At 47.0% G+C, this 23,137-nt stretch overlaps 2 protein-coding genes across 2 annotated transcripts in view; one reads left to right on the forward strand and one right to left on the reverse strand.

Moving 5' to 3' along the window:
• tubgcp4 (tubulin gamma complex component 4) overlaps positions 1-1,732 on the forward strand; it is a 17,105-nt gene extending 15,373 nt beyond the window's left edge. Inside the window, exons 15-18 of the mRNA XM_061043676.1 lie at positions 811-945; positions 1,045-1,161; positions 1,235-1,374; positions 1,463-1,732. Of these exons, the coding sequence (XP_060899659.1) occupies positions 811-945; positions 1,045-1,161; positions 1,235-1,374; positions 1,463-1,469 (399 nt within the window). The 3' untranslated portion in view covers positions 1,470-1,732. The remainder of the gene's footprint in view (positions 1-810; positions 946-1,044; positions 1,162-1,234; positions 1,375-1,462) is intronic.
• On the reverse strand, positions 1,726-22,705 carry tp53bp1 (tumor protein p53 binding protein, 1). Its single transcript, XM_061043694.1, has 25 exons — positions 22,170-22,705; positions 21,753-21,840; positions 21,590-21,674; positions 20,985-21,040; positions 20,651-20,818; positions 20,411-20,537; positions 20,253-20,326; positions 19,443-19,621; positions 18,536-19,259; positions 18,071-18,187; positions 17,803-17,994; positions 17,647-17,713; positions 17,382-17,471; positions 16,059-16,287; positions 15,811-15,963; positions 15,469-15,689; positions 11,079-11,231; positions 8,868-9,247; positions 8,524-8,715; positions 8,061-8,240; positions 4,882-5,073; positions 4,709-4,803; positions 2,353-2,549; positions 2,137-2,273; positions 1,726-2,036 (listed from the first exon to the last, which is right to left on the reverse strand). The coding sequence occupies exons 1-25, from the start codon at positions 22,347-22,349 to the stop codon at positions 1,849-1,851; spliced, it is 4,464 nt and encodes a 1,487-aa protein (XP_060899677.1). The 5' UTR covers positions 22,350-22,705; the 3' UTR covers positions 1,726-1,848.
• Between the last annotated feature and the right edge of the window lie 432 nt (positions 22,706-23,137).

A 23,137-nucleotide genomic window follows, 5' to 3' on the forward strand; every position in this document is an offset into this window, starting at 1 on the left:
TGACATGTTCTATGGGGTCCTGGGCAGACCACTGCACCTGAGTGTACTTGCCCTGCTACACTGCCCCCACCCTTTGAGGCAAGCATCCATTGTCATCATCTCCAAGCGCCAAACCAGATGGTGCGCCTGGACCAGAATGGTCATCAGACACCCAAGTTCCGGTGCCTCTATTGTGGTGACACTCAGACTGGTAGTGGATGTTTCCTCCGCAGTCGGCTGAAGGCCAGCTGAGAGGGCCAGCATAAGGTGGGGCAGGGAATACCAATACATCCCATGCCGTTCTGTCACATGCCTTGGCCAGAAAGCAGTCTGTGACAGGACATTGGGGGTGAGGGCATCTAGCCTCAGAGCCTCGTTGGGGGATGTATGAGGAAGGCAATGGCAGGCTCAACTGCCAGCAGGCAACAAGCCCAAACTGGACGACGTCAGGCACCAGAGATCCTTGGTGTCCCTCCAGCAGGTGTGCTGCATGACACTAGGGTGGAGAGACGAAGAGGGCTTTCATCTGGGCAACTTCAGCGGTCAGCTGATCTAGCGGTCATCTACGGTCTCAGGCGCCCGCCGACTGGACTGGACTGTTTGGGATGGAGCCATTTCTTCTGACGGAGAGAGGCAGAATAAACTGCAAAATAAAGATAATTCCAATTCTGCTTTTTTCCTCCAACAGGATATCAGTTCAGTATATCTGTCAGAATATGTTTAACTTCCCAGCTGTGCACATAGAGGTGAAGAATTGGTATATGTGACTTTAGAATCATCTCATTGACAAAGGTGAGCAAAGTGTTGACTTCATGCTTGCTGTGTGTGCAGGTGGATGTGTTGGAGTCTCAGTTCTCTCAGCTGCTGCAGCAGATTAACTCCACCAGAGACTTTGAGAGCATCAGACTGGCTCACGATCACTTCCTCAGTAACCTGCTGGCCCAGTCTTTCATCCTGCTCAAACCGGTTTACATGAATCCTCATTGACATGAAATAAGATCATTATTATTTTCAAACACAATCAGTGAGGAGTACAGGTGTTAATACAGGTGTGTGTGTCCTCAGGTGTTCCACTGTCTCAATGAGATCCTGGAGCTGTGTCTCAGTTTCTGCTCTCTGGTCAGTCAGAGTGTTTCCTCTCTGGACGAGAGGGGGGGCGCTCAGCTCGACATCCTGGTCAAGGTAAACTCAATAACTCATTTTTATATTCAACAATAAAACTTTAAAAACGTTTCTATACATGTTCATATTTCAGGGTTTCAGACGCCAGTCATCTTTGCTCTTTAAAATCCTGTCAAGTGTCAGGAACCATCAGATCAACTCTGATTTAGCTCAGCTCTTACTGAGACTGGACTACAACAAATACTACACTCAGGCCGGAGGCACGCTGGGCAGGTAGGACCCCCCCCCCCCAAACATCACACTCGTGTTTGACATCACAGTGAACATATTGATGTTAATCCATTCAAACGTGTTGTTTCAGTGTTTAAGAAGAACGCTGAGGATTACAAGTCGGCCATCTTTGTTCATCTGTGACCAGAACAAACTCTTTTAACCTTTGACCCTAAAGGTTAAACATCTTAGGTAACCACGTCTCTGTTATGAACCTCATGTTGGGAGCTTCAGGATGACCTGCAGTGTGAAGATGATCGTTACCCGAGATAACGAGCGGAGTGTATAAACTGTATATATTTAAACTTTACTGCATGTTTGTGTTTCTGTGGAGAATAAATCAGACTGTTGGAATAAAGAAGCGTCACAGTTTAATGTCTTAAAAACACACACAGGTGTTAAAATGTGGGCGTGTCACAGTTTATTGTCCATAAAAACAGCCAGGTAAAGGTGAACATATGTACAGACTCAGACTGATCACATTGAGGACGAGTCATGACGATACTGAGGGTTGCTATGGAAACCCAGCCGCTCCCCTTGGATGACGCTCTGGATGAGCCACTCAGCAGACACCAACGGGACTTGATGTGATGTCATATCCTTTAGGACCAATGGGGGACAAGCGCTGTCTGTCACAACAACATCAAACTTCCCTTCAGGGACATCTGAGAACGAGAACGTTACAAAGTTTTAGAGTTTGACAGTGAACATCGTAAAACGTGTCTCAGGTGTAGAGTCAGGTCCAGTCTCAGATGTTTGATGTACCTGAGGCATCTTTGTCGGTCTGAACGTGTCTCTCAGACGATCCTCCTCCCAGACTGATGAGGTGAGACCACAGATCCTCCTGCTGCCCAAACACCAGGAGGACACGAAGACACCTGAATGGGCTACAGCGAGGATGCCTGAGAGACAGAGAGATAATGTTAAGTGGGATTTAAGTTAAGGATAAAATGTTTTAAACGAGTTAAACTTTGGTCTGACCACTCAATGATGGTGCCGTCTGGTCCCGCCCCCGCTGGCAGCAGGTAGTTCCTGTAGTTTAGCAGCTTGTTCTCTTTGCAGCAGTCTCTGACCCAGATGTGCGATACACACGGCACGCCACTCGCCACGCAGAGTATGTACTTCCTGGTCCGACAGTGCTGGTCAGCAATCAGAAGGCTCTGATAGGCTGCTTTACACTGTAGATAAACACACAGTACACACACCTGATGAGTCGCACGCACGCACACACGTGCCACTGCCAAGCAGAAAGTGTTGGACATGTTTGAACTAATTCAGGGAGCACAGGTAAGACATATGGTCAGGATGTGAGTCTGATCTTGGACCAAGCCCCTTAAGAGATCAAACAACCCTGCTGAAAAAGCTCAGAACAGAGCAGCCAGGATAACCCAAGGACTGAGGAAATAAGTCTAGTTTCCCGGACTTTGACTGTGGAGCCCCGCCCTTTGGTGAAACGCCCCAGTTCCCTGACAGCTGTGACACCTTTTCACACCTTCACAGGTTTAATCACCACATAGGAAGGGGGGTGACTTCTCAGCTCCCAGAGGCAGAGATAACACCAGGCCCCCTCCTGCTACCTGTAGGTTCCCATCGCATGATTTACAGCTGAGGAATATCAAAACCTCAGATGACTCGGTTGGCTCCCTTTTACCCAGAGATCAAAGAATGCTCATTGAATCTATGGCAAAGGATGTAGAGCGGTTTGATCCAGATAACTCAAACCTCTGCATCAATGACTACCTCGGAGCGATTAACCTGTGTCTCAGTGATTTACCTGATTTATCCACAAGAGAAAAACTCAGGCTGATCTGGAAGACAACTTCCAAGAGTGTCCATGACTTCAAGACTACCCTTCAGCCTGAGATCAAAGACCAGTACTCTGCGCTCTGCAATGCTTTGCACCAGGAATACTCCACCTACACTGACCCTGCATCTGCCCTTCTTAGTGCTTTCAGTGTCTTGCACTTATGCATGAGGCCCCCAAAGATTATTACTGGCGCCTAAGATCTGCATATTTCCAGGGACGAAAGGCTCCAGGTTTGGAAGAGAACCAATCTTTCAAGTCCATCTTCATGCACAATCTGCATGGCTGCGTGCGGTCAGATGTCACCATGCATAGTCGTACACATCAGCTTAGTATGAAAGAGATCAAGAAATTCGCACAGGAGGTTTGGGAGACACGCTTACGTCCGTGGTTTGTGACACACGATAGTTACCTAACTCGTGCTAGGAATAAGCCGAAGTGACCAGGTCACCAGCAGAATAGACAACAGAACCAGAGGGGTGAAGGTGGGACTCAACCACAGGCTAGGTTCCAGCCTGGAGAACTGATCACTACCAGATCCGAACGGAACTCTCGGGATGGCCGTAGCCTGAGACAGAAGGGTAGGTATAACCGGAGTTCCTACGAGCTTCCTAAGGAAGCAAGTTCTGACAGAGTTGGAGCGCATGACAGAGGTGGTAAGTCAGTGGGCCTCTGTCCCTTACAGAGAACACGATTCTGACTCCACATAGGAGTAGGGGTGTAGCCTCCATTTCGAAAACCCAACAATGTCACTCTACCGACATGAATGTTTCCTAGTCCCTGTTTTGTGTTTTGATATTGGTAGTGAGACATATAATGTAGATGTACATTTACACACCTACATGCCACACACCTTCCCACAGGCTTACTTCTGCCCAGGCTAGGCGTTAGCCCACAAATCTACACCTGATGCTCTTTTCTTTCTCTCCTCCTCTTCTTTGTTTGTTTCGTTTGTTTTGTTAAATCATGCACCTTGAGCAGCAAAGCTTTGCTAATGCCTGTTTATGTTTTGATGCTTAGCGTTAGACATAGACATTCTGCCCAGACTTTGCCTCAGTGTCTGCCCAGACTAAAATGCCTCTTATTCCTCTGAACTGTTAACCCCATGAACTGATTCCCTAATGAACTGCACCAAACCTTTCTCCTCAATCCCAGACACATGGACTGTCTAGCCCATGGGTAGCCCCAAAGACCGTGACCTGCAACCTGCTCTTTAGGATGAAGGGGGGGATGTTGGAATCTCCATGTGTTGAAACCAGTAGCCACAGAAGCCTGAGTATGAGTACTTAAATGACTTTGGTTGTTGTTGTTGTTTACATCATGAGACGTGTTGTTGATGTTGACTCTCAGTTTAATGAACATGAGGTGAACTCCAGCGATCCTCAACTCTTTTTGTAAATTAATATCTGACAGGTTCTACAGGTACAGGTTCTACAGGTACAGCTGTACAGGTACAAGTTTTACGGGTACAGGTACACAGGTACAGGTTCTACAGGTACAGGTGTACACTCTTTTAAAGAAGTATTTTCTCACCTGCTCCTCGTTGAAGTCGGGCAGGACGAATCCTCCGCCCGCCTGCAGCTGAGACTCGGTGTACGTTTTATTATAGGGTCCCGTCTGCACGTAATCTGTGACACAAACAACAACATTATTACAGTCTTCAACATGGGAACCAAAGCCTGACCAGTCCTTGGCGTCTTCCTCACCCTCCTCTTCCTCGCTGTCGTTCCTGTTGGTCAGACGGTCGTTCTCCGACGACGCCGTCAGCATGAACGCAAAGCCCTGAAACAGTGAGGCGTTCAGGGGCAGCGGGCCGTGAGTCTCCGACACATCGTCACCAGAGCGACCAGGAAGGTCAGTACCGCTGCCGGAGGTGTTAAACACACCTGTCCTCTGACCTGACACACACACATGATACGACATGTTGTTTATCTTTACGTTGTTGTTTAACATGTTGATGTTTACATCATGAGACGTGTTGTTGATGTTGTTTACATCATGAGACGTGTTGTTTACATCATGAGAGGTGTTGTTGATGTTGTTTACATCATGAAACTTGTGGTTTACGTTGTTGTTTACATCATGAGACGTGTTGTTGATTCTGTTGTTTACATCATGAGACGTGTTGTTTACATCATGAGAGGTGTTGTTGATGTTGTTTACATCATGAAACTTGTGGTTTACGTTGTTGTTTACATCATAAGACGTGTTGTTGATTCTGTTGTTTACATCATGAGACGTGTTGTTGACGTTGTTGTTTACATCATGAGACGTGATGCTGATATTGTTTTTATCATGAGACGTGTTGTTAACGTTGTTGATGTTGTTTACATCATGAGACGTTGTTGATGTTGTTGTTAACGTTGTTTACATCATGAGACATGTTTACGTTGTTTACATCATGAGACGCGTTGTTGATGTTTACATCATGAGACGTGTTGTTGATGTTAACATCATGAGACATGTTGTTGATGTTGTTGTTTACATCATGAGACATGTTGTTGATGTTGTTGTTTACATCATGAGACGTTGTTGATGTTGTTTTCATCATGAGACGTGTTGTTAACGTTGTTTGCATCATGAGACGTGTTGTTGACGTTGTTGATTACATCATGAGATGTGTTGTTGATGTTGTTTTTTACATCATGAGACGTGTTGTTGACATTGTTGATGTTGTTTTCATCATGAGACGTGTTGTTGATGTTGTTGTTTACATCATGAGACGTTGTTGATGTTGTTTTCATCATGAGACGTGTTGTTAACGTTGTTTGCATCATGAGACGTGTTGTTGACGTTGTTGATTACATCATGAGATGTGTTGTTGATGTTGTTTTTTACATCATGAGACGTGTTGTTGACATTGTTGATGTTGTTTTCATCATGAGACGTGTTGTTGATGTTGTTGTTTACATCATGAGACCTGTTGTTGATGTTGATGTTTACATCATAAGACGTGTTGTTGATGTTGTTGTTTACATCATGAGACGTGTTGTTGACGTTGTTGTTTACATCATGAGACGTGTTGTTGATGTTGTTTACATCATGAGCCGTGTTGTTGATGCTGATCTTTACATCATGAGATGTGTTGTTGATGTTGTTGTTTACATCATGAGACGTGTTGTTGATGTTGTTGTTTATATCATGAGACGTGTTGATGTTGTTGTTTACATCATGAGACATGTTGTTGATGTTGTTTACATCATGAGACGTGTTGTTGACGTTAACATCATGAGACGTGTTGTTGGTGTTGAGGTTTACATCATCAGACGTGTTGTTGATGTTGTTTACATCATGAGACGTTGTTGATGTTGTTTTCATCATGAAACGTGTTGTTGATGTTGATGTTTACATCATCAGACGTGTTGTTGATGTTGTTAATGTTGTTGTTTACATCATGAGACGTGTTGTTGATGTTGATGTTTACATCATGAGATGTGTTGTTGATGTTGTTGTTTACATCATGAGACGTGTTGTTGATGTTGTTGTTTACATCATGAGACGTTGTTGATGTTGTTGTTTACATCATGAGACGTGTTGTTGATGTTGATGTTAACATCATGAGACGTGTTGTTGATGTTGTTAATATTGTTGTTTACATCATGAGCCGTGTTGTTGATGTTTACATCATGAGATGTGTTGTTGATGTTGTTGTTTACATCATGAGACGTGTTGTTGATGTTGTTTACATCATGAGACGTTGTTGATGTTGTTGTTTACATCATGAGACGTGTTGTTGATGTTAACATCATGAGACGTGTTGTTGATGTTGTTGTTTACATCATGAGACGTGTTGTTGATGTTAACATCATGAGACGTGTTGTTGATGTTGTTGTTTACATCATGAGACGTGTTGTTGATGTTAACATCATGAGACGTGTTGTTGATGTTGTTGTTTACATCATGAGAAGTGTTGTTGATGTTGTTTACATCATGAGACGTTGTTGATGTTGTTTTCATCATGAGACGTGTTGTTGATGTTGATGTTTACATCATGAGAAGTGTTGTTGATGTTGTTGATGTTGTTGTTTTCATCATGAGACTGCTCTCTGTCGGGGTAAATATTTCAGATTTTCTCTGTCTGTTGGATGTTTGGAGCGTCAGAAACACGTCTCCACGTGTTCTCCTGACTCAAAGCTGAAACTTCGAGCTCGTGAAAAGGATCGGCACAGAGCACCATCTTTGTGAGGGAGGCGGGGAACAGCTGATTTGTAAACATCAACATGTTGTTGTTTGCTGTGAAACGTCCAAATAAGGTCAGAGGGCAGGGGTGGTTTCTGCTCGAGTTCAGGAGGTGAAAAGTAGAGAAGTTAAAGAGAATATTGAACACACACACACACACACACACACACACACACACACACACACACACACACACACACACACACACACACACACACACACACACACACACACACACACACACACACACACACACACACACACACACACACACACACACACACACACACACACACACACACACACACACACACACACACACACACACACACACACACCGTGATGTCATCAGGAGTTACCGTCAGTGTGAGCAGCAGCAGGTCGACACGTCTGCAGGTACGTCTCAGTTCAAACACATCTCACATCCCGGACTCACACAGACACACAAACACACAAACAACACAACACAAACAGGCGGCTAAAAGTGGGTTTTATCAAACATTAAAGGGACACACACTCGTTACAGTTCATACAGCTTTAAAAAACTAAAATCAGATTCTGACCCAAGAAGGAGTTGATTCAAATCAGATCAAATCCCGTAATGAAGCAATAAAATATTAAACAATCATCCTGCAGGGTAATTAATCCAAACACCCCCCCCACACTCTGTCATAGTTCTGTGTTTCAAGGGGGCGGGGCTCTGTACCAGTTCTGGTTCCTGCTCCACGGCGCCCCCTCTTGGATGGCGTCCTGCCGTCTTCTGAGCTCAGCAGCTTCCTCTTCCCAGACGGGCCGGGGGTACTGGGGCTGCTGGAGGAGCAACGGTGGGGGGTGTTCTCCCCCCCTGGGCCTCCTCTGCGCCTCCTCTTCCCCTCCACCAGATTATCTGAGGAGAACACACAGCTCATTAATAAAGAGGACCATGGAGACTGTGTGTGTGTGTGTGTGTGTGGGCATCTGTGTGTGTGTGTTTATGTCTGTGTGTGTGTTTATGTCTGTGTGTGTGTGTGTGTGTGTGTGTGTGTGTGTGTGTGTGTGTGTGTGTGTGTGTGTGTGTGTGTGTGTTTATGTCTGTGTGTGTGTGTGTGTTTATGTCTGTGTGTGTATGTGTGTGTGTGTGTGTGTGTGTGGGCATCTGTGTGTGTATATTGTTTGTTTGTGTGTCTCACCCAGGCTGATGTCTGAGGCCTTGGTGAGGGGGGTGGAGGGTGTGTATGGTCCCAGGCTGTGCTGCTCCTTCAGCTTGTTGCCCTGATCCAGAGACAGGATGATGGACATCCTGTTGTACCACTGTCTCTGAGCATCCCTCTCCACGCTGTACCATAGCTCCTCCCCCTCGCTCTTATAGTCCTTTACTACTCCTACACACACGCACACGCACACACACACACAATGTTAAGGTGTTGATGTTCTTGTGAAATATGAAGCTCCGCCCCCTGACCAGCCACGTGTCAACATGGTAATAACTAACCAATGGCCAACACTATGGCGAAATGCTAAAAGTCTTCCTCACCTACGCTGAAGTACTGGTCCTCCAGCAGGGCAGTGACCTCCGTTTCCATGGGGATTGGGTCACACAGCAGGATGTCCTTTCCCGCCACTTCACACTCGTACCCGTCGTCAAAGCGTAGACGGAACTTGCCGTCCCCTGCGTCCATTATGATGCGCCCGGAATAGAAATATCCGTTAGAAGACCACTTGGCGACAACCCGCAGACCGACAAAGCTGCTTCCTGCTGAGCCCGCCTCCTCGGGGGAGGAGCGAAGAGAGTCAGAGCGGGAGGGGGAGGGGTCAGAGGGGCTGACAGGGACACGGGGGGGCGGCTCATCCTCCGAGGACGACGCCATCTGAGTGTGAGCGCCAAGCCTCTGCAAAGAGCTGACTCCGCCCCCCCTGATAGAGAGAGAGAGAGAGAGAGAAGGTTAAGGCTTGAGTTCAAATCTAACAAAGGTATTGTTTCAGATCCATCACTACAGACGCAGGTGGAACATTCAGGTTTGAAGATCTGAGACTGAGGTTCAGTCCTGTCTTCAGCTCTTCCATTCAATAGCACCAAGTTGACCTAAACCCCCTCCCCAGCTGTATGTTCCAGCTCCTGGTGGGGGATTCTGAGGTGTTCCCAGTCCAGAGGGGGGTAATACAATCCCTTAAGGGAGCTCTGGGTCTACCTCAGTCAGACCAGTTTAGCTGGCCCAGAAAACCTCCAAAGGGAGGCTTCATGGAAGATCCTGATCAGACGCTCGAACCACCTCAAAGGTCAAAGGTCTCTTTATTGTCCCCACAGGGAAATTTGTTTGCAGCTGGAGACATACAAATACATAAACAACACTAATAAATCATCCAAACATCATGAAACATGAAGCCCAGCAGAGATGCTAACTCCTCTCGATGTGAAGGAGTAGGGACTCTGCTCCAGGCTCTTCCCCCTCTCTCTAAGGCTGAGCCCAGACCCCCTCCAGAGGAAACCCATTATTAACCCATGTTATTCTTTCACTCACTACCCAAAGCTAATGACCACAGGGGAGGGTTGGGACGAAGATCGAGTGGTAAGTCGAGAGCTTTCCCTTCAGCCCGACGGTCCGGCACAACGCCCGTCCATCTTAACCTCACTGTGAACAAGACCCTGAGATACTGAACTCCTTCACTTGAGGCAAAGACTCACTCTCCAAACAGAGGGAACTGTTTTCTTACAGGGCTAGACTTGGGAGGATCTCACCCACTTCCCAACCGCTTCACACGGCTGCCAACCACCCGGAGCCTGCTGGACATCCCATCCTAAAAGAGCCAATAGACCATCATCACTGGGAGGAGCCTCCTAACCAGCACCCTGAAACAAACTTTCCCCTGGAGGCTAAGTAGTGTGATGACCCCTGGTCTCCCTTTTCAAAAATGTGACCCACCCCCCCCCCCCAGTCTGCCATTCAACAGGTACTGCCCCAGACCGCCACACCACACCGAAGAGGCGCGTCAGCTCCGACAGCCCAACTATGTCCAGAGCCTAAAGTATCTCAGGGTGAAGATGCTTCCCCTGGATTATCAGACTCCTCATCCCAGGACATGTTGGTTGGGTCAGCATTTTCTCAGTGTTTTTTTCACCGTCCAAAAACATCCCCAGTCCTGCTTAGATACCATGCCCCTAACCTCCCCAGATACACAAGAAATCATTCTGTAGTTGTGATCCAAAGTCTGAAGGAGGGCTCTGCTAGATGTTCCCAGTTTGGGTTCACCAGGTCTGTCCGGCAACTTCCCCCTCTATCTGATCCAATTCCCCACCAGCTGGTAATCAGCTGAGTGTCCAACACATGTTTCTCCCAATCTCTCCCTCCAGGTTTCTGAATCATTGATGTGCCCCAGCAGAATCCTGGAAGAACCCCAACCAGATACTCCAGGAAGGCTGCATACTCTGGATGGATGTTATTTATCTAAACTAAACTCTGAATAATCTTGTCTTCACAGATAAGAGGATTTTTTTCAAACATTATGATGTAAGATCATTTGACTTTGGACTGTTTCACAACATTTCTACAAAGACAAATGATGAATTGATAACAAATCAGAGATATGGAAGATGATTTCATGATTTTGAGGTCAGAGTAAGAGTAAGAGGATCAGCAGATTAGTGAGGAGGAAAGGAAAGTGTTATCAGAGACGCTGCAGGAGATGTTAGCTTAGAGACGCTAATGATGCTTTCTGAGCCCTGATCTAAGCCTCAGAGAGGACTCACCTGGACAGAGAGGAGCGGGAGGGGGGTCGGCCCCTCCTGGCCCTTCCTCTGGGTGTGGGGGAAGTGAGGACCCGGGGCCACTGGGATCCTCTGTCTGCTGTTAGCGCTGACCCCGCCCTTTGACCCCTGTGACCTCTGTGACCCCTGCGGGGGCTGCAGACACACAGGTGAGATGAGTAGACGAGGAGGCCATCAGCTGTCATGAGCCTCTGTTACATATCCTGTTCTTCCTGGCCATCAGTGTACAGGAGGAAGTCATGACGTAATGTAAAATCACACACTGAGACACAAATATCTCAAAGGTGTTGCAATGGAAGCTGAATATAAAACGACGAGTGCCGCTGATCTCAGGATAAAACTATGAACAAACACACCCTGTTTAAGGGGGGGGGGGTCTGAGAGGACCCTGGCCCTGCAGCAGCAGAAACAGAGTGTTAGACAGTCAGAGATGTTCTCACACAGACCTGACATCAGTGTGCAACTACAACAGCTGTTAACCCTGTATGATGTGATCTGAAAACTTCTGGTGTAACAGTCTGAAACATAACTGAATGTTGATGAGGTTAGAGAAACAGCAGCTCCGCTATGAGAACATCTCTGGTAGAAAGGGAAGCATGCAGCAGGTAAGACTGAGACAGGTAAGACTGAGACAGGTAAGACTGAGACAGGTGTTGGGCCATGCAGGCTTAAGACAGGCAAACAATGGACTTGGGCCTGCATCTCTGTGAGAAGCCTCATTTGAGTGATTCACTGGGATCACAAAGAGACCTAAAGGACTCTTACTCCCAGAATCCCCTGCAATACTTCACACCTACGTGTGAAGAAAGGGGGGGACCGGAACCTCTCTCTTCTCATTGGAGGGGACCTGAGGTAGACCCCCCATGAAGCAGGCCAGGCTACAAAACTCCAAGACTTCCATTGTTCTTTCTCTTTCCACGCGCTGACTTCAAGTGTTCGGAGACACAAGCTAACCTCCTGTTCTCTGCAACAATCTCTTTGTTTTAAGTTTTGGCGCGCAGGTAAACCGCCGCCGGCAGTGTTCTGAATTCCGAGCTCGGATTGTCCAGTGAACGCATCTCAGATTCCCGGAGAGCGTCAGACTATAACAGATTATCAGAAAGATAACGGTCTTATTCCGTCCTGCAACGAAAGGACATCAACGGACACCTTTCCACTCAACAGAGAACATATCGGAACCGCTCTTGCCGTAAGGGACCCTCGCCGCCATCAAACGCCTCTGCCCCTGGACGGACAGAAGATCTGTTCAGTCGCCGGACTCTTTTTCCCTTCATCAATCGCAGGCAAAGCGATTCACAAGTGAGGCTTAATTAGGTCTGGGCAGAATTAGCTTTAGAGAGTGTTTTTAACAATTGTTTGATTGATGCAGAAACTGTCATTTTTATCTTTGTTGGACCGTCGCGTCCTGAGTTTTACCTGTTTAAAACTCTTGTTGCTCCCGTTTCGGACCGCTGTGTCCTATATGTGTTTAGCATAACAACGTTATAACCGGGTATTACTCTTCTGATCAGAAAGGCCAGTGTAAACCGTATTAACTTGAATTCGGCCATTGGTTTCTTTCTGTGAATGAAGGAAATTACTCCGAGTTGTGGCGCAGGATTTGAACTGTGATCCGGCCTCTTCAGGCACGCATTTCTTTCTCTCTTTTCTCCCCCTTTCACTAACGTACACACACACACACATATTCCCATGTAGACGCACATCTGGAGACAGACCACCGCGCCATTACGCACATAGGCTACACACTCACACATAAAGATCTGTACACTTGCAGCCATTCAAACGCCTCAGAGACACAGATCGTGCAGGGCCGAACTCGGCCTCTTTAGACAATAGACCACGCCAGGTCTTTAATAGGTGTGTGTGTACGAAGCCCCCCCCCCCCCCACACACACACACACACACACACACACACACACACACACACACACACACACACACACACACACACACACACACACACACACACACACACTTGATAATGTTTGTTGCTTAGATTAGTTTATGATAGTTATTTGTTTGATTAAGTTCATTGATTTTGGATTGGTGTTGCTTTGTTTAAATAAATTCTGTTATAATTTAAGAGAGCAGTTGTTTGTGATTACTGGGTGTATTTACATTGTGATATAAGCTGGGTGAGAGGGCTTTGTGTATGGATTTCACACCTTCAATTTATTAAATATAGTTATTAATTATTAATAATATTAGTAATTAAGTCACTGATTTGAGACTGATTTTAGTGATATTTGGTTGTATTTCCCTGATTACAGGGTGGTGCCCCAAAAGAGATTAAACATAATTTAATGACATTGTTATTTATATTATTAATAATTAAATATAATTAAAACCGCAAGCGGTGATGAAGGGCCCTTGCACCCCTGTGCATGTCGGGGTGTGTCGCGACCGCGGGAGTGCAGCAGCAGCGGAACGTGGCTAAGCAGCAGGCCGTGCAGTTCGATTTGTGTAAAAGTCGTAGTACTGGCATGTTGAAATAGGCAGCGTAATGAAGAATCACATTAAATTTTAATGTAGAGCAGTTCAGGCTGGCACTGTCATGATAGCTATGAAATATGGAGCAAATTGAGCATTGTATGAAGGATGTAGTACTTACTCTTTGTTGTAGGGGGCGCTATGGTTGAAGTTGACTATTGTTATGTCAATGTGTTCAGAGGCCAACCCTGATCATGCATGTGAAATTTCAATCAGATCAGACAAAGTATATAGGATATAGTACTTAGTCCTTGCATTAGGGGGCACTATGGTTAAACTTTATTATTGTTTTGTCATTGTGTCCAGAGGCCAACCCTGATCATAACTGAGAAATTTGAAAAAGATCAGACATAGTATATAAGATGTAGTACTTACTCCTTGCAGTAGGGGGCGCTATGGTTAAAGTTGACTATTGTTATGTCAATGTGTTCAGAGGCCAACCTTGATCATACCTGGGAAATTTTGAGCAGATCCGACAAAGTATATATGATGTAATGCTTAGTCCTTGCAGTAGGGGGCGCTATGGTTAAACTTTATTATTGTTTTGTGTCACTGTGTTCAGAGGCCAACCCTGATCATACCTATGTAATTTCAAGAAGATCAGGCAAAGTATATAATAGTTACAGCCACTTCCTGTTTGATGGCGATGTGATTTGTGGACTTCCTGTTGAGTTTTGGGCGTCGGTTGAAGAGGCTTTTTTGTAGGTTTTGTCATGTTGGAAATGGATAGTAAAATTCAGAATTGTAGGTTCAACGTGCTGCGGGGGCTGAATGTTTGAAATATTGTAGGGGGCGCCACTGAGCCATTAAGCCACGCCCACTCACTTAAACGGTATAAGATGTTTGACTTTACCACCAGGATTATATGTATGAAGTTTCGGGACAGTACGACTATGTTATTCCCCTGAAAAAACTACTTCCTGTTTGATGGCGAGCGATGAGTCCGTATGGCGACAGCGTTGGACGTAGGCGTTTGACCTTGAAAGTGTTGTATGGCCAAGGTGTTAGCATGGTCCACACCATTTTTGAGGGGGAAATTAGCTACCGTGTAGCAATGGCGAATGCTAATTGAGAAGCAGTAACTTCCTGTTGTCAACAGGTGGCGCTGTGACTAATCAAAAAATGTCGATCATGGATGTGTTCAGGTCAGGTCCCATATCATGCATGAGAAATTTGAATATGATTGAACACTAGATGGCAGAGATATAAGCATTTACTTTTTTGGCAACTTGCCAAAACGCTCAAAAAACTTAAAACGCACGCCACGGCCACGCCCTTTGACGAAATAACGTGCGGAGCACAACGAGATATGCTGAGCCTGTCTAGAACGCACTGACACTGAGTGTGCGCCGATCGGATGAGCGCCCTGGGACAAGTGCGTTCAAATAGGAAGGCTGAAATCGGCGATTTTGGGCCATTATCGTGAAATTTAAGTTTAATTTGTGGACTTCCTGTCGGGTTTTTTGAAACGCTGCAAGAGGATCTTTAGTCCGTCCTGATAAGCTTAATATGCGTACCAATTTTCGTGAGTGTACGTGAAAAAAACCTTTATGGGGAGGCCATTTTGAAAATTTCAAGGGGGCGCCACTGAGCCATTTTGCGAACTCCGTTTACCACCAAAATATCACATTTTTCACCAGACCTGATGACCGTGGACAGTTTGGTGAGTTTTCGGGCACGTTCAGGCCCTCAAAAGTGGCCGCAAAGAGGCGGACTAAGAACGAGAAGAAGAAGAAGAATCGCTAGGGTTTCAAGAGGGTCCTCGCACGGTTCGTGCTCGGGCCCTAATTATTAAAGAATATAACCAAAGTTGACTTGATAAAACCCCAACACAGGTAAGAGCACACACAATCAAGTTTTCATGTGGACCTGGGTTGTGTACCTAAAGGATTTGCCCCCCCTGCTGGGCGGCAGGATGAAGTCAGACCGGATGAATCCGCAGCTGCTGCTGGTTCCTCCCGAGCTCTGCTGCAGACTCGACGCCTTGGACGACAGCGAGCTGATGTCAGCCAGGTCACCTGAGGTCAGCGAGCTGCTTCCTGTTCGACACGGCGAGATGTCGCTGTCCAACACCTGACAGTCCACCACAGGCTCCTCCCTCTCCTGATGAGTGGTTACATTCAGAGAGGGTGATTTTTCTATGATCTGTTTATTCAGGTGATGAAGAGAAGGCTGCACTTTATAAAGTATAGTACATTATGTGATTTATTCAGGTGGTTCTTACCTGGGACACTTTTCGGTCCACCTCTTTTCCGTCCTCATAATAAACGTCTGTGATGATGCGAGTGACGGTGGTCCTCACTTCCTGTATGGTGCGTATGTGTCTGCGGTGGGCGGGCCCTGTGGTTCTCTTGAGGGATGGAGACGCTGATTCTCCCTGTGAGAAAGAGTGAGAGAGTACTGCACACACACGTTCCAACACACACTCTCCAACACACACGTTCCTCTCTATTTAAAGGTGTGTATTCATACCTGGCCTGCTGGGGCCCGGGCTCCTCTGGGGGTCTGGGTCGGAGTCTGTGGGGCTTCAGGGGGTCCTGGTCTGTCCTCATACTCTGCACGACCAAGAGGATCTTGAGAGGTCTGCGGAGCTGCAAACACTTCCTGTCGTGAGGGCTGCTCTGATTGGCTGTTAGGGAGGCTGTTACATCCCAGAGAGGAAGCCTGAGAGCTCCTCTGAGGAGAGGAGAACAGCTCCGCCCTGTGGAAATTTAAAGAGAATCAATCATTAAATCAATGAACACCTGCTGTCAGAGCCTTTCGGACATTTGTTTATGTAAATTTCAGACAATTACCTGACAGGTGTGATGTTTAGCAGACAGGTGTGATGAGGTGTGATGTTAACTTGACAGGTGTGATGAGGTGTGATGTTTAGCTGACAGGTGTGATGAGGTGTGATGTTAACCTGACAGGTGTGATGAGGTGTGATGTTTAGTTGACAGGTGTGATGTTTAGCAGACAGGTGTGATGCTTAGCTGACAGGTGTGATGAGGTGTGATGTTTAGCAGACAGGTGTGATGTTAACCTGACAGGTGTGATGAGGTGTGATGTTTAGTTGACAGGTGTGATGTTTAGCAGACAGGTGTGATGCTTAGCTGACAGGTGTGATGAGGTGTGATGTTAACCTGACAGGTGTGATGAGGTGTGATGTTAACCTGACAGGTGTGATGAGGTGTGATGTTTAGCAGACAGGTGTGATGAGGTGTGATGTTTAGCAGACAGGTGTGATGAGGTGTGATGTTTACCTGACAGGTGTGATGAGGTGTGATGTTTAGCAGACAGGTGTGATGAGGTGTGATGTTAACCTGACAGGTGTGATGAGGTGTGATGTTAACCTGACAGGTGTGATGAGGTGTGATGTTAACCTGACAGGTGTGATGAGGTGTGATGTTAACCTGACAGGTGTGATGAGGTGTGATGTTAACCTGACAGGTGTGATGAGGTGTGATGTTAACCAGACAGGTGTGATGAGGTGTGATGTTTACCTGACAGGTATGATGAGGTGTGATGTTTAGCAGACAGGTGTGATGAGGTGTGATGTTTAGCAGACAGGTGTGATGAGGTGTGATGTTAACCTGACAGGTGTGATGAGGTGTGATGTTTACCTGACAGGTATGATGAGGTGTGATGCTTAGCTGACAGGTGTGATGAGGTGTGATGTTTAGCTGACAGGTGTGATGTTTAGCTGACAGGTGTGATGAGGTGTGATGTTTAGCTGACAGGTGTGATGTTTAGCTGACAGGTGTGATGAGGTGTGATGTTTAGCTGACAGGTGTCATGAGGTGTGATGTTTACCTGACAGGTGTGATGGTTCCTGCAGCGTGGGCGTCCTCCTCTGGCCCCTGCTGTCTGTGCACCTGTGTGACCCGGCTGAACACAGAGGGGCTGCTGCCGTACAAAACACGAGGTCATAATATGATAGAAACATGTCGATGTCATAAAAGTTAGCATGATAAAACCTTCTGTTCTATTAGATGATTCTAGAGGATCATCTCTAACTGAAGTTTTGAAGCCTCAAGTCATGGCGAGGAATCGAGCTGATCATTCACACACACGTTACCTGTTTACAGCCTGATGAGCAGAGAACACCTTCACGGCAGAGCCCTCCTCCTCGGACAAAGCCGGCTCTAAAGGGAGAGATACTTGTCAATCAGAGGCTGATGATGTGTGCAGCATCGCCATGGAAACAACCCTGTCACATGACACAGCGTCTTACTCTGCAGGCTGAAGCGCTCTGAGCTGCCTTCCTCCACTGGGGTCACCAGCTTCATCCTCAGACTCAGCTTCCCCCCCCCCCCCTCCCCCGAGTCTCCCCCACTCTCCCCCAACACCATGTCGCTCTCCGCCATCGCCATGTCTGCAGAGGTGTCAGCAGACACGACCACCTTCTCGGAGAACGAAGAGATCTCTGCAGAGACAGAAACATGTGAAGACATCGGCTCATGTTGTTCTACGTGATGAGACGTTCAGATGGGAGAACTGACCAATGGGAGTGCTGTGTCTTAGTGTCTGCTTCAGCTGGGTGATCAGAGGGGGCGTGGCTCCAACCACAGGATCAATCAGCTCCCCCTCTTTGGGCAGGGTGAAGTGGAAGGAGATCTCTGCAGCAGACAAAACAGATCAGAGATAGAATATAAAAACAGATCTATTAATCTATATCTATGTAAAAGCATCTGAGATAGAATATAAAAACAGATCTATTAATCTATATCTATGTAAAAGCGTCTGAGATAGAATATAAAAACAGATCTATTAATCTATATCTATGTAAAAGCGTCTGAGATAGAATATAAAAACAGATCTATTAATCTATATCTATGTAAAAGCGTCTGAGAGAATATAAAAACAGATCTATTTATCTATATCTATGTAAAAGCGTCTGAGATAGAATATAAAAACAGATCTATTTATCTATATCTATGTAAAAGTGAGTGACAGCTCAGACTCACCTCCTGAGCTTTCACTCAGACTCTTGTCTTTGAGCCCCTCAGGTTCAGGCCCCGCCCTCAAAGGCTGGGAGAGCCTATCAGAGAGCAGCTTCTTGGGGTGGTGTCCATTGGTGGAGACAGATTCTCTGCCTCTGATTGGCTGGGAGCTGTTGGTCCTTGAATGTTTCTGAGAGTCTCTGTCTGTGATGATGACGACACTGTCCTCTTCCTGACTGTCCAGCTGACTCTGGGAGAGGACCAGAGCCATCCCTGAAGCCCCGCCCCCTGCGCTCTGCTCCTCCTCCTCTGTCTGACTGTTTGAGCTTCCTCTCACTCTCAGGAGAGCAGCAGTCTTCTTCACCTCCTCCTCTGACTTCTGACAGGTCAGACTGCCGGGGGAGGGGTCAGGGGGTTTGGCCTGCACAGAGCTCACCTGTGAGCTGGCAGTCATGTTGGGTACATTCAGAGGACTGGGATGTTTCAGGGCTCCCACAGAGGACTCAGATTTGGAGGGGGTCTGTGACTCCGAGCTCAAACCGTTTCTCTGACTCCTCCCCTCACTGTGTGACATCACAGAGTCACAGGTGGTGACTGTGGGCAGTTCAGACAGATCCTCGATCTGCGTGTCCTGACTGTCCTCAGCAGGCGGATGTGATGTGCTGCTGAGTGTGCTGACAGACAGCTGCAGACAGGGGGCAGCAGAGCGCTGAGGCGTCTCCTGGCTCTGAGTCGGGACAAACACATCCTAAAATCACAACAGACATCATGTTTTAAACTTCAGTTTTTACTCAGAGGCGTCCTGTTGATCCAAATAAAGAAACAAGGTCGAGCAGATCCCTCTAACACACGCCAGGAACCTGTGTCAGATCCTCTTTTGAACCACCAGAGGGCGCAGTGTCACGTCTTTAAACCTGTTAATGTGAGTTACCTGAGAGAACTGCGGCTGTGAAGGCAAAGACAGAGTCCGCTCCAACACCAACCCAGGGCCATTCTGGGAAACAGGCGTAGAGGCAGAGGGGAGGGGCTTAGAGGTACCCTGTGTTTCCATTGGCTCCTCTTTATCCCCTCGTCGACCTGCAGGTGGCGCTGTTGTGTCCATGGATTCATCTGCAGACAGACAAACAAACACATGGTGTGTGTGTGCGTGTGTGTGAGTGTTCTGTATGTGTGTGTGTGTGTGTGAGTGTTCTGTATGTGTGTGTGTGTGTGAGTGTTCTGTATGTGTGTGTGTGTGTGTCAGGGTGTGTCTGTGTGTGTGTGTGTGTGTGTGTGTGTGTCAGTGTGTGTGTGTGTGTGTCTGTGTTTGTGTGTGTGTCTGTGTGTGTGTGTGTCAGTGTGTGTGTGTGTGTGTGTGTCAGTATGTGTGTGTGTCTGTGTGTGTGTGTGTCTGTGTGTGTGTGTGTGTGTGTGTTGCCAGTGTGTTTGTGTGAGTCTGTGTGTGTGTGTGTAAGTATGTGTGTGTGTGTGTGTTGCCAGTGTGTGTGTGTGTGTGTGTGTGTGTTGTCAGTGTGTGTGTGTGTGTTGTCAGTGTGTATTGTCAGTGTGTGTGTGTGTGTGTTGTCAGTGTGTGTTGTCAGTGTGTGTGTGTGTGTGTGTGTGTGTGTGTTGTCAGTGTGTGTGTGTGTGTGTGTGTGTGTTGTCAGTGTGTGTGTGTGTGTTGTCAGTGTGTGTTGTCAGTGTGTGTGTGTGTGTTGTCAGTGTGTGTTGTCAGTGTGTGTCACTGAGGGTGGAGCTTCACCTCCGTCACTCTCTGGCTCTGTGGGGGAGCTGGGGATAATTAGGGGGGTGGGGGCCACATAGTCCACTGAGCTCCTGCAGAAAGGGGCGGAGTCAGATGAGCATTAGGTCAGCTGTGTTTTAGTGCACATACTTCATGATCATATGTGAGGCTCTTACTGGGACAGACTCTCCTGAACCAGACTGTCCTGTCCTGACAGGTGCAGCAGTCTGAGGGTGTGGGCGGGGGTCGGGGGGGGGTCACCATGATGCTCCTCCTCTGACATTGTGCTGTCAACTGTCACACCTGAGACACACACACACAGGTGAGACATCACAGGGACACACACACACAGGTGAGACATCAGAGGGACACACACAGGTGAGACATCAGAGTGACACACACACACAGGTTGTTACCGCTCCTGTCGGCGTCAAACAGGTCCTGCTGCGACGACGGGGTCTCGTGGTCCTGCTGGCCCTGGACTCTGAGCTTGGACTGCACGTCTTCCTCCTGACTGTTCACTGAGTGTCCTCGCAGGTCCTGACTCTGAGAGAGCTGCAGGAAGCCAAACTGAGAGGTTCCCTCTGCACACACACACACACACACACACACACACACACACACACACACACACACACACACACACACACACACACACACACACACACACACACACACACACACATGTAAGTCATAGAGACAGACTATCCCAGCTGACTGACAGTGATATAAAGGTGAGAGGTCCCATACCTTCAGACTGAACACAGTGTGTGGTAGAATCCGCTCTGGAGTCCTCTGCAGCACACCTGAACACCAGAGACCAGGTGAGCAAAGGTCGCAATTACCAAATATTCTCCATCTTTGATGGATTTTTTGTAACAATGACGGAAGAATGTGAAGGCTGTCTGTCATTTTGACGGATTACAATCAGCGGGTGTCCGGTGCTCACCCGGCGCAGTCATTAACCACGTGTAAAACACCTGCAGTACACCTCCCTGTCTAGTGGGTGGCGAGTGTGCATAATTCATTAGTTATTGTTTTCTTCTGTAGGATCTGACCTCAGGAAGTGACCAGAGGTGCTGACAGGAAGTGACTAAAAGGTTTCTATAATCAAATGCTAAAATAAATATTTAATAAATAAACAGACAATGTGTCATTATCATAAAAATATAAGAAATTAAAAAGACCCTGTCCGTTTTACGACCCTGTCCGTCAAAATGAAAGACAACAAGAGTGTAGGTAACCTCTGCAGGTGAGCCTTGTGCACATCATGGTCTGGACATGTCCAGGTATGACTCACCTGTTCTTGTTAGGGGGGGACAGATGTTTAAAACTTGTCTTTCGGTATGACTCACCTATTCTTGTTGGGGGGGGGGCAGATGTTTAAAACCTGACTCTCGTCCTGGACAGATGACCTGGGCTCAGCTGACACAGGAACACCTGAACACCACACAGGTGTGTTTTTATTATCATAACACTGAGTGTTTCTCCTAATCTATGATGTCAGAGAGCACTCACCTGGATCAATGCAGCTGGTCCTCTCTCTGCTCTCTGATTGGCTGTCAGTCTGAGATGATCTACTTCCTGACGGAGAGGAGATCAGCTCCTAAGAAGATTCAAATATAAAGATATTATCATTCTTTAAATCTGAAGAACAGAAACAATATTCATATATTTGGATATATCATGTTATATGTTTGATTAAATGTAAGATCGTGTATGTGACCAATATTGAGAAAGTAAAAGTAAACATGAGTACGGAAACCCAAAGAGGACATCAATCCATACGTTTATTTAACTCCATTTGCACGTGATAACAACAAGTTCATTTCTCAAATGAATAATTACCGTGCACTTCAGAATATAAGTCTCCCCTGTATATCTTTCTATAATACAGTCATGAAACTTCATAAGAACAGTGAATAGGAATCTGACCAGCACGGGGCTTCGGGCGGAGGGCTGAAGGCTGGATAGTCGGCGGGCCAGCACGGCTCGATAGCTGCTCTCCGGATCGTCCTCCAGGGCGACACTGTCCGGCTGAGAGTCCTCCACGATCAGGCACGGCTTCTCGGGCTGAGGCAGGCTGGAGTCCAGCTCACTCCCGCCGGGATCCATGAGCTCAGGTCGGGGACAGGAAGCGGGCTGGGATTAGCTGCGGAGCGGCGAGAAAAGGGGGGAGTGGCTGTTAGCTTAGTCTGACCGGGGCTAGCCTGTTAGCTGGAGGTAAAGGCTAACCGGGGCTAGCTTGTTAGCTGGAGGTGGGGGCTAGCCGATAATACTCCGGTGCTCCAGGCCGTTAAAGTGTCTGATCGCCCACCAGAACCTCCACACACACTTGAGGCCGTTTAGCTTAGCATGTTCGCATGTTGGCATTGTTATTAACTAATTTCATGAATCATCAGTTTCATATAAACGCAACACACCCACACACACCTTTTACTGCAGCTCCGCTTCTCGCGGCAAAACTGAACACCAGTGATTTGATTGGTGGTGCCTATGATGTGATGACGTCACAGTGGACTGCTGATTGGTTGTATGGTTGCAGGCTCCTCTAGTAACAAATGAAGGAACATGACATGTTGGTCAATCAGTGAGATGTGTAAGTGGGTGAAATGATAAAGTGACCTTACTATATGATCAGACATTAAGGAAAGATTAAGATTTACTTTTATTGATCCCCACAAGGGGAAATTTCTGTTTTTACACTCTGTAAGTCATGCAACACACACATGCACAAACAGGAATCCTATGGACATGCACTAATGGAGAGATGTCAGAGTGATGGAGCTGCCCACAGCGAGCACTCCTGGGCTGATGGGGGGGGGGGGGGTGCCTTGCTCAAGGGCACCTCAGAAATGTTCAGGAAGTAATCTGGCACCTCTCCAGCTACCAGACCAACTTCG

This window comes from Labrus mixtus, chromosome 1, assembly GCF_963584025.1.
Source record: "Labrus mixtus chromosome 1, fLabMix1.1, whole genome shotgun sequence".
In the NCBI taxonomy this organism is placed as follows: Eukaryota; Metazoa; Chordata; class Actinopteri; order Labriformes; family Labridae; genus Labrus; species Labrus mixtus.